This window comes from Lactuca saligna, chromosome 2 (genome assembly GCF_052625555.1).
Source record: "Lactuca saligna cultivar CGN05327 chromosome 2, ASM5262555v1, whole genome shotgun sequence".
In the NCBI taxonomy this organism is placed as follows: Eukaryota; Viridiplantae; Streptophyta; class Magnoliopsida; order Asterales; family Asteraceae; genus Lactuca; species Lactuca saligna.
Window position 1 is genome coordinate 192,835,961 of NC_136418.1, and position 11,775 is coordinate 192,847,735.

Below are 11,775 nucleotides of genomic sequence, written 5' to 3' on the forward strand. Positions count from 1 at the left end.
TTCACTTTTCTTCCATCAATTAAACTTGAGAACGTGATTCACTTACCTTCCCTCCATATCCATCAATGTCTCTCCTTAAGTAGAATTCGAAAACAAGACATTAGCTTTTATTTAAACAAAACGTTTCAAATAAAAAAACTACCCTACTTAGGGGCTGTTTGTTTGGGCTCGTAATGATCACATAAAGAGGTTGGCTCTGAATCGTTCAGATTCAGAGCGTTTGGTTGAGATATTTTTAACCTCTTAATCGGTGAGATATGCAAGAAAATGGTCTGGATCGGTCAGATAGATGGAGAAGTTTGGATGAAAAGTTTTCCGTTTGATACCCTTGCCCTAAATAAAACAAAGGAGCTTCCGCCACTTTTTTTCTTCCCCATCTTTTCCCATCGATCAATCTTCCTTCAATCAACCTTTCTCAGGCGCCGATCTTAACTTCCCATCGGACCTCCGGTAACATCGCTCCGTCTCCACCTTCGCCGACTCCTTCCCCCCCCCCCCCCTCACCGGTAAGTTTTCTACTCCGTTTCTTTATTTTTGAATTTTAAGCATCTTTGATTTTTCAAGCCCTTCTGAGGCGCCGATTCAGTTTGATCGGTGTTATTGCTGCTAGATTTGTGTGAAACAGAATTTGTTAAGCCCTAAAACTTGTTATCTTTTTGTTTGCATTGTGTTCTTACTGAGTTGTTGTGTTTTTGCCGCTCTATCTGTGATTCAAACTTCGAAAATATGTGTTAAGTTTATTGCTAAAATCTGCTATGTTCTTGTTCTGATGGAGATCACAAAAAAAAAATTGTTAAGTATGTAGACATTCTTATTTGGGTTGCACCTGTTGTCAAAAGGGTGGTCAAAAGGGTTCGAAAGGCATGAAATTAACATGGTTCGAAAGGGTTCGAAAGTATGTAGACATTCTTATCTGAGAGGCTAGGGTGGTCAAAAGGGTTCGAAAGGCATGAAATTAACATGATGTTGAATCTACAAAAGAGATGTTGAATCTACAAAAGACTGATAAAGGAATGAAATCAAAATTACGTTTTCTAGAGGCATGAAATCAACATGATGTTGGATCTACAAGAAAGGTTGTTAAAGGAATAAAATCAAATTATAATTTAAGGATGTGAAAGGAGTAGTTTGAAAGCGAATTTGTGGAAAAATGTAGCTGAAAGATTGAAGTTCATAGGACTAAAATGTTTATTTCATCATTTGGATTTTGTATTATGTTTAATTTGGATTTTTATGACATTTTGTATTTTAGTTATAATTATTTACAAATTCAGTATTGTTCAATTTAAATGTCTAAACAACAAATACTTTAGAGGATTAAAACGGTTATTTCAATTTAGATGTCTAAACAATAAATACTTTAGAGGATTAAAACGGTTATTTTCATCATTAAGAGGTAGATATTTGACCAAACATCAATTTATCATCTAGAGAGTGATTTACACAGATCGTCCAGATATAAATAATCCGGATACTACCAAACAAAACAGTCCCTTAAAACTTTGCATAAAACACACAAAATAAAATCACATAAACCCATAACACGATGTGAACCAGATGATCCAACCCAGTAATTTTGTTTAATTTTGACAGACTCACGGTCCTAATAAAAAAATTGGTTCAAAATAGTGTTGCCGGCTGCGTATTGGAGTCGGGGAGGACAGTACAAAACCCCAAATATTATCCATTCCTCTTTCTCCGTCCTACTCCCAAACTCGGATTACCGACAATCTCCGCAAGAATGGGGGAAGGAAAACAAGGCGTGCTAGTGGTGGTGGGTCACCAGAATCCGGTCACACAATTACAAGCCAAGTACAAGGAGTTGGAGACTGGATTTAAGGATTGGCTTGCCAAACAGTCCTTACCCGTTGAGGCCGTCGTCGTCACCGCCACCAGCTCCCTCCAGGGTGCCGCCATCGGTGGCCTTATGGCTACTTTCACCAACGACCTCTCCTCCTCTTTACCTGCTCCTCCACCTCCAGGCGCCTCCTTCAATCCACGAGCTATGGCATCCCTCCAGCAAGCCCAGGTTCCTATCGTATTTTCATTTTGTTTAATTGTCTCTGGATCGATGATAATTTTGAACGCATAATTCCCAGTTATGTTTGACTTCCCTTATATATAATACTCTATTCTTCTTACAAATATTCCTTTATATCAATCTTGATTATGTTTGTTGAAAGAATTAGATTGCTTTTGATAAGCTAATAAGATATAGTGTGTATGCGGGTCGATTTTTTGTTTAAAACCCAAACCCAACCATAAAGTTCGATTTTGGATTTAACCTTTTCGGTTTTTGGGATAAAAAATATAGTTTTTTTTTTTTTTTTTTTTTTTTTTTTTTCTAATTTAAAAAATAGATACTTTTTCCACTAAAAATTCGGATACAAAACATAATGTACTAAAAAAAACAAAACCTCATTTTTCAAACACCAAAAAACCATCAATACTGTTTTTTAAGAGATAAGTGGATGTGTAGATGAACATTTTGGGTTGAATGTATCTAAAAAAAGAAACAATATTCCTAGATTAGTATAAATGAACATTTTGGTTAGGACTTTGGATGTCTAAATGAACATTTTTCAATATTCCTACATTAGTATAAATGAACATTTTGGTTAGGACTTTGGATGTCTAAATGAACATTTTTGTTAACTCAGGTTGATCATGATTTCCAAATAGCCAAAGTATGAAAATCATAAACCAATAGATGCTACAATACTAATTGAACCCTTTTGTTCCTCATATATGGTCCTCCTTTATCTTATCAAGTCATATTATCCACGTCCACTTCAAACCTTTAAAAAACTTTTTAGTTCGAAAAAATCTTGGAAAGTCCACATTAAATTGAACTAGAATTGCAGTATGTGATAAAAATGCAGAACTTAAACAAACTTCAATTTTGACAAGTACTAGGCATGTGAAAAACTAAATACATGTGAGTTATGTAATCTGGTGTTGACTGAAATTGATATTTTATCTCTGTGTATTGATGTTGCTACAATTCAATAAAGAACTGTTGAAAATGCCAACCTCAAGCATGCATTCAAGTGAAATTTATGGCTATAATGCAACATTCATTCTTTTACAGTTAAGAAAGAACAATTTTTTAAATCCTACTACTTTAAACTTAAATGAAAGCAAGCCAAATCACAAATAAAAAAAAATGGATATATATTACGTTGTTGTTTCGCCAAAAAAATTAATGAGTGTCAATAGGGCATTTTTACAAACAGGTTTTGTGCATATCAATGTTCCACAAAGCCTCAACAAGACTTGCATTGATCATGAAATTTATTGCAGAAAATTTATGGAGTATGTATTCGATGAGTTAACTATGTATGAAAGACTGAAAGGAAAGAAAAGCACCATATAGAAAAAAGATTATTAAATGTGTACCCAATCTATCAGTTGTCTCTCATATGTAACGAGTTGACGACATAAGAGGCCTAGAGTCATTTGGAAGCTGTAACTTGGACAACTTAGAAGAAGAACAAGACCTAGCGAAGCATTAAGTTTCACGATACATTGCACGGAATTATATTCTAAGTGACTGTAATTTCATTGAATTTTTTAAGTATAAGAGTATGTTGGTATTTAGTTTGAATTTGTTTAATTCTAGAGCTGCGTGCGTTATTAAGTTGAAAGTACGATATTGGTGGTGTGAGAATGTGGCAGATTATTATTTACCAACAGTGTTTCTGAATACTGTTTGTTGGTATGTGGGCAGGCTCTTTCAGGAGGACCTTTTATACAGGCACGGAATTTTGCTGTTATGACGGGTGTTAATGCAGGCATATCATGTGTGCTGAAAAGAATAAGAGGCAAGGAGGATGTGCAGTCAAGGTATGTGCTGTGTGTGTGTATATATAGACAAAATTGCAAAAATGGTCCCTGTGTTTTGTCAATTTCTTTGAGTAAGGTTCAAAAAAAGTTTATTAGCAAAAAAGTTCCCTATTTGGTGGTTTTATTGTGGTTTTGGTCCCTATATCGTTATGTTTAACAGCTTGGCTATTAAGTTTTTGAAAATGATGAATTTACCCCTAGGGACCATTTCTGCAATTTTATATTTTTACCAAACTACAAGAACCATTTCTGCAATTTTTCTTTTTCATTTTATTGAATTATTGCACATTAATTCTTTTAATTAATTCTTTTTTAATTTCTTTCTTATTGGGTTATTATATATTAATAAATATTATTTTTAATATATTATATTTATATATTAATAAATATTACTTTATTATATATTATTAATTTTTTTAATTTCTTCTTTGTTGGATTAATTCTTTTTCATTGGATTATTATATATTAATAAATATTAATTTTATTTTATTATATTTATATCTTAGTAAACATTATTTTAGAAAAAACATCATAAATGGTTCCTGTGGTTACCCAAAATCTGAAGTTTAGTCCCCGTGGTTTAAAAACCTCATAGATGGTCCCTGTGTTTTCAAAACTTTTTATGTTTGGTCCTTTTTGCTAACTCCGTTAAGTTTGTCCGTTAATTGAAGGGTATTTTCGTTATTTCACCACCACAGGGGAGATGTTTTTTCTTATTTAAAAAAAAAAAGAAAAAAGAAATATAATAATATGCAAAGGGCTCTCTCTCTCTCTCTCTCTCTCTCTCTCTCTCTCTCTCTCTCTCCTACCTGCACCCCCTGCACGTCTCCATTGCCTTTCTTCCTGGATGCAACAATCTTTCTACCCAATCGTGATCCCTAACCTTTGAAGCTTCGTCTACCACCTAATTCTCCAAAAACGAAACCCACCTTCTTCGTTTTCTCCATCAAGGTTTGCTACCAGGCGCCAATCGCCGCTCCTTCTCTTCTCTAGTACTATCACTAAAATCCGTACATCAAAGACTCTGGAAGATCAACACCCCTGGAAATGTTTCCAGATGCAATCATTAAAACCCCTATGTAACCCATCTTCCAACCGGATTCCTGGTTAATTTCTCAACCCTTGAAGATATTTGTGTTATTTGGGGGTTCTTTATGATGACTAGAAAATCCAACTTCTCTGATAGATCAACACAATAACCATTAGGAGGAATCCAATGGAAATACCAAATCAAATTGGCAACAAAATTTTCCAAATGAATCATAGCAAAATCAAACCCTGAGCAAAATTAGGTAATCACAAAGCCTCTCTCTGTGGTATTCCTATTTCAGAGATGTAGATGGTGCACAAAAGGTCACCATCAGCTCCTCAACGCCTCTCTCTCTCTCTCTCTCTCTCTCTCTCTCTCATATCTGGAATGTTGTCTACTTTTGCCGAATGTCGCCACCTCACGGAACGCAAAGTCGTACGATAGCTCGACAACAAACCCTATGACAACTCCACCAACCGCTGTCGTTCCTGTTCCAGAGCCAGTGAGTTCCCCACCTAATCTCGTCTCCTCCAATGTACTAATAAATCCTTCCAGTTTATAGGCTTCCACAGGTGGTGAATTTACTGCAGATATGACGATTGTAGGTGCACCACAAACCACCATCTCTCTGATTGCTTCCATGAATGAACACAAATTAATAATTAAACTAATAGAGGTAACCCTAAGAAACAAAGTTTTTGGTGTTTATAACTTACCAGCCTTCAACATCATCTTGAATCTCCAAATAAATTGTATCAAAAGGTAACACAGTGAATCATGAACGAAGTGTGAGAAGGAGAAAGAGGACCTTTATCAAGTAGTCGAAGTGAGTCACGATGATAAGAAGTAATTGGGTTTACTTTTTAAGTCAATCACTGAAAAAGAGGATTTGGCTTTATAATTAATCAAAAATAATTCTATTTGGCTTGATTTTTATGTCAATTGAGGGAGGGAGGGAGGGAGGGAGGGAGAGAGAGAGAGAGGGAGGGAGAGAGAGAGAGAGAGAGAGAGAGAGAGAGAGTGAGAGAGAGAGCATCATAAATGGTCCTTGTGGTGGTGAAATAACGATCATTACTGATATTCTGCTACAACCTAAGACAACCTCATCACAATCCTTCGGAAATCGGAATTCTCTATATTCTGCTACAACCACCAGGAGGTCCAATCCAAACACTCTTAGTCAACTCCTTCATTCGTTTCCTTCTACCACCTTGTGTTGTCGTATCATCTCGTTGGAAATCGTCAATCATTGCCTACAGTAGGCCATTCTCGACGAAAACTACGCCGGTTGACTATCCACACTATGCGCAATAAACCCCAGAAAACAAGAAAACAAGCCTCTGGCTGACTATCATTACTGATACCGTTATCAATGGCTACAATGTTAGATCGAGGGTTTCAAATCACCATAGGCACTACAGGTGGTGGCAATGTTTTAAAACTCGTTATTCGGTACTCATTTGGTTGATTGTCGAGTAGCGAGTATTCAGATTTGGTAATTCATGTAGAAATATTTTTAGGAAAATTATATATGTCAAAATCATAAGTTTATTTAAATATATAACAAATTTAGATACATGTTAATATACAACAACTAAAATAAACATGATGACTGAGTGATGATGGTGGCGGTGTCTGAGTGATCGTGGTGGTGTTGTCCAAAATATGTTATCTTCCAAATATTTAAAATAAATTAGGAGAGAGGTGGGGTGGGTGAGATTTTTTGGTATTTTTATTTAAAATAATAAAGAAAGCAATTAAAAGAAAATAAAAAAAATAAAAAAATAAAATGTATTATACATAAAAATTATAAATTTAAAGTAATAATACAATAAAAAGAATTAACGCAATAAAAAAATTAATTAAACGAAATTAATAATCTAATAAATAACACTTACTAATAGATAAATATTATAGTTTAAAATAATATTCATTGATATATAATAATCCAATAAAAAGAATTAATCCAATAAAAAAGAAATTAAAAAAATTAATTAAAAAAATAATAATCAAATAAAATAATATTTCTTAATATATAAATATAATATATTAAAAATAATATTTATTATTATATAATAATCCAAAAAAAAATAATACAATAAGAAATTAATTAAAAAGATTTAATAAAATGAAAAAGAAAAATCGCATAATTGGTCCTTCTAGTTTGGTAAAAAGATAAAACTGTAGAAATGGTCCATGGGGGTAAATCCGTCATTTGCCAAAAGTTAATAGTCATGCTGTTAAATTTAACGAAGTAGAGACCAAAACTACCAAATAGGGACCTTTTTTGCTAATAAACTTTTTTTTGGACCCTACTCAAAGAAATTGACAACCCACACGGATCATTTTTACAATTTTGTGATATATATATATATATATATATATATATATATATATATATATATATATATTGAGGGTAATTGATTGGTGCAGTATGGTAGCGGCTTTTGGTTCTGGTGCTGTGTTCACGTTGGTTAGCGGGATGGGAGGGGGAGGACCCAATCTGGCTGTCAACGTGGTCTCGTCTGGTGTTCTTTTTGCACTCATGCAGGGTGGTCTTTTCAAGGTCATCATCCTTTTTCTCTTTCTTTTTTTTTTGTGCTCTTGTTTTCTTATGTGTGTAGTGTAGGTGTTTAACTCTTAATTTGTGCATGCAGTTAGGGGAGAAATTCTCAAAGCCAGCAGTTGAAGAAGATGTGATGTACAGTAAAACTAGAGGCATGCTGTCGCGTCTTGGGCTTAACAGTTACGAGAAAAACTTCCAAACCGGCTTCTTGACAGACACCACTTTGCCATTGCTTACCGACAGGCAAGTAGAGTCCATCCTATTAATTATTAAGTATTAACTATTAACTAACAACCATCAATGTTTTTGGCATTTACTTCCTTCCTTTATTTTTTTTTTTTGTAATTTGCTCATGAAATCGTTCTTTCTTTCTTTTATCCCAGTGCTCTGCGAGACGTGAAAATCCCTCCTGGACCAAGACTTCTGATTCTTGATCATATCCAAAGGTCTGCTTCTAACCTTCTTTCACTTGTACTCATCTGCAATTCAAAGTTGTATTGCTGTTTATTACAAAGTTTTCATGGAAATTTTCACAACTCAATTTTCTTTTCATAGGGAGGCTGAGCTTAATAACAATAAAGGGAAAGGAGGTAGGAGGACATAGTTGCGCCCTCCCCCACAAAAAAAAAAGCATTCTCTGTTGTAATGTGAGAGACAATGACGGTATAATGTTAACCCGTCTTGTATTTTCTTTTTTGGGATCTGTTTTGAGTTTAGAAATTCAGACTTTTGTTTAGTTATGGGCTTCGTTTCTTACATCTGATTGTTGATAGGTGCAAAAATGTTTCTTAAACCATACAGACATAAACACATACATACATACATACATGAACACATACACACAAACACTTACATACTGATAGAAAGCCGATTCGAGTTGGCTAAACTCCAGAATTAGATTAGAGAAACAGAGACTTTGGAACAATTTTCTAATTTTTCATTCCCCACATCTAAACATACGATTACAATTAAATATGCCTCTAATTAATCTATATGCATTCACTAAAAAGATAAGTAGGCGAAAAGAAAGGGTAATCATGGCCTGTACTAGCTAGTGGGAAAACAACATGCTAATTAAAATAAACAAATAACAATTGAAATTATTTTTTATGAGACTAAGTCATCTTATTTTCATGCACGTGGACTAAACTAGATTATTAATGTACTATTGAAACATGCTCGTATCAATACTCCCACACTAAAAAATGGCCTTGTCCTAAACGCCGAGGTCGTGATGTGCTTTGGAAGTCCATGGGGGGTTGGTCTCTGATTGATGGCCTTGTCCTCAAGGCCGAGGTTGTGATGTGCTTTGGAAGTCCATGGGGGGTTGGTCTCTGATTTAAGAAGGAGAAATTTTGGTGGGTTGCATGGGTGCCTTGGTTGGTATTTTGCAGGACAATTGTAGCAAAGATCTTTTGGGATGTCGTTTTTGCATTTCAGTTGGGCTTAATTTCTTGATTGGAAGTACCGAAGAAGATGGTGAAGGGGCGAGCAATAAGGAAGGTTTTGTTGGTGGAGATTCAAGGAGACCATCAACTGGCGGAAGTTGGACGAGAAGCTTGTTTTCAATTAGTTTGGCTAGGCCGTAGGTGTTATGGAGGGTTTGTGGGTTGTGGAGAGCGAGTTCTGATTGGATATCGGAGCGTAATCCTGATATGAAACAATTACATAATGCGAGAGGGGAGAGATCGATGACACAGTTGCTAACCTTTTCGAACTCCGTTTGGTATGCTGATACGGTTGTTGTGTGTTGAAGTTTGAACAATGTTGCTCGGTGATTCTCGAACATGGAAGGACCGAAGTGTAGTTCAAGAGCACAGGTGAATTCGGGCCATGTACTGAGAAGATTGTTGTTGGCTAAATGTTTGTTCCAACTTTAAGCATCGCCGATGAAGTAAAAAACAGCTAAGGAAAGTCGTTGAGCGGGTGAAATGACATAATAAGTGAAGTAATTTTTAGTTTGGAATATCCAATCTAGGGTATTAGAACCATCAAATGTTGTTAGGTGAAATTTTGGTGGACACGGGTTGTTGTTCGGTTGTGGTGTCGATGGCGGGGGCGGTCCTTTGGCCTCCTTTGTCAACAGGATATTGACAAGTTGATCCAATTTGGCAGCAGTGGCGGTGGATAAATGAATAAGAGTTTACATTTGATCATGTAGGACGGTGTTGGTGTTGTCGGAAGGGGAGCCGGATTTTGATTTGGGAGGCATTGGAATGGAATTGAAAGCACCAAATGATAGAAAGCCGATTCGAGTTGGCTAAACTCCATAATTAGATTAGAGAAATAGAGACTTTGGAGCAATTTTCTGATTTTTCATTCCCCACATCTAAACATATGGTTACAGTTAAATATGCCTCTAATTAACCTATATGCGTTCACTAAACGGAGTATAATTTAGGAATGAACGTATTACTTTTTCAAGGATACACATTATTTGTAAAAAGGGTTTTCATTATATTGTTAGTGAATTCGTTGAGAGAACCAAATTGTGAGACACGTCTTCTAGGAAGACTACACCTTAGGAACAAGAGTCTCCCGGAAGGAGAGCGTGAGTTTGTGTGTAGATCTATACGGGATTGACAATCCCACACCCCGACTATTTGCTATAGTCACCCCAGGTAAGAAACGTCATCTACAGTTTACGACGTCCGAAGTACGCCATATTTTATCGTCCATTAGCATGGTTATGAGAACTCACAGGGTTAAACAATGACTAGTTCACGTAATAATATGCCTAGTTAACAATCTCCAAGGTTAGTAACTATATGCGTACTTGGTATATGCACAAGAGTGATATGAAATCAACACCAGACATGCAGTGGAATGTGTGACTCCCGCCTCATTCCCTGTTCCTTATTTGATTGTGGGCTTAGGGCGGAATAACCAAATTGACTGTCTGTTCGATCTAAATTTCTATAACTCGTATATACCAAGCGATCATAGGAAAGTATTAACATCACTTCTGGTTTATAGATCAAACATGTTTTCAACTAGTTTTATTCGGTAATAAAGCTACGCTTTACAAGTTAAGTAAGGGATTATACTTGTACTTCTCAGTTTTGGAACATTTAAGACAACAACTCACTTTTATGGAAAATATAGGATTTTCCAGCGCAAACATCGGTGTTTTAAAAACCAAAGAGTTTGCCACTCAACTAACGAGCACTCATTGTTAATTCTATAATCCTAAAGTTTAGTGTTGAAAATACACTTAGTATTTAACAAACTGAAATTAATTTGTTAAAGGGTGTGTTGTGTATGATTGTTGTTATTTGTGGGTAGATTGTATAAATTGTATGCAGGATAATATGATTCGGGTCAATGCGCGGATCTTTGGTGGTTTATGGGTTGCTTCAAATATCCGAAGTATTTAATGTTGAAACTGGGTCATTTGGAAGACACTTCATCAGATCAAGATATTTTCTATCATCTTTCTTCTCTTGTTTTGTATTAGGGTTTTCTCAGAATAGATGTTCATAACTTTGTTAGATCTTGTTCTTAGTTTTCATCTGAGTGAGAGTGTTATTGTAGTAAGGTTTTTGGTGTAAGTTGATGTATAATCGAACTGGTTTATAGTGAATAAACTGTTCAAGCTGGGAAGTTTTTGTGTTTGTGTTTTTTAAGATGGTATCAGAGCTTTCAGGCTCCGATTTGTTGTTCTAGACGCTCGATTGTGGTTTTCATCATCAGATCGTCGATCTAAGAACTGTATTTTCTGATTCTTTTTCTTGTGTAGATCATTCCTGTTGTTGATTGATCTAGGGTTCTGTTCTTGTATAGATCTTTTTCTTTATTTATTTATTTATTTATTTTTATGTTTTGTTGTTCAAGATCCTGGTACTGCGAGATTGTTTTGGTTCTTGCAGGTAACAAGTGAAGGTGAAATGAACGCTTGGGATATTAGGGCTTCGCTTCTGTTGATCTTCAAACTTTTCTCATATCGATCAATCTCTAGTCTGAAATAACTCTCTAGGGGTCGGGGTTGATCACTGATAAACCCTAGTAGAGAACGGACTTAGAGAGTCGATTCTTCATAGTTGCTTCCAATTCTCTGTGAGGACTTTCTTGTTCCCTTCTGTTTTTTCTTTTTGTTGATTGTTAATATTGTTCTGATTGGGAGTTCGTGGTTGTCTTGTGTACACCAGTTTTTGGTGTCTTGTGTACACCAGTTTTTGGTGTCTTGTTTTAATTGTTTTGTTTTGACACTGTACTGGTTGTCTTGGGCCCTAACATACTTGGTGACCATCTGGACGTTAGATCAGTACTGTTGTCTGTTTTGTTTGTGTTTTGTTTGTGGTGTTATTTGTTGTTTCGTTACTTTGTTTTCTAA

General features: G+C 35.4%; 1 protein-coding gene across 1 annotated transcript; it reads left to right on the forward strand.

The window, feature by feature from the left end:
• Positions 1-1,623: 1,623 nt before the first annotated feature.
• Positions 1,624-8,198, forward strand: LOC145028693 (chloroplastic import inner membrane translocase subunit HP30-2-like). Its single transcript, XM_078977454.1, has 6 exons — positions 1,624-2,029; positions 3,731-3,846; positions 7,310-7,442; positions 7,534-7,685; positions 7,826-7,888; positions 7,998-8,198. Exons 1-6 carry the CDS (start codon positions 1,742-1,744, stop codon positions 8,044-8,046), a joined length of 801 nt encoding a protein of 266 aa, XP_078833580.1. The 5' UTR covers positions 1,624-1,741; the 3' UTR covers positions 8,047-8,198.
• The last annotated feature ends 3,577 nt before the right edge of the window (positions 8,199-11,775 follow it).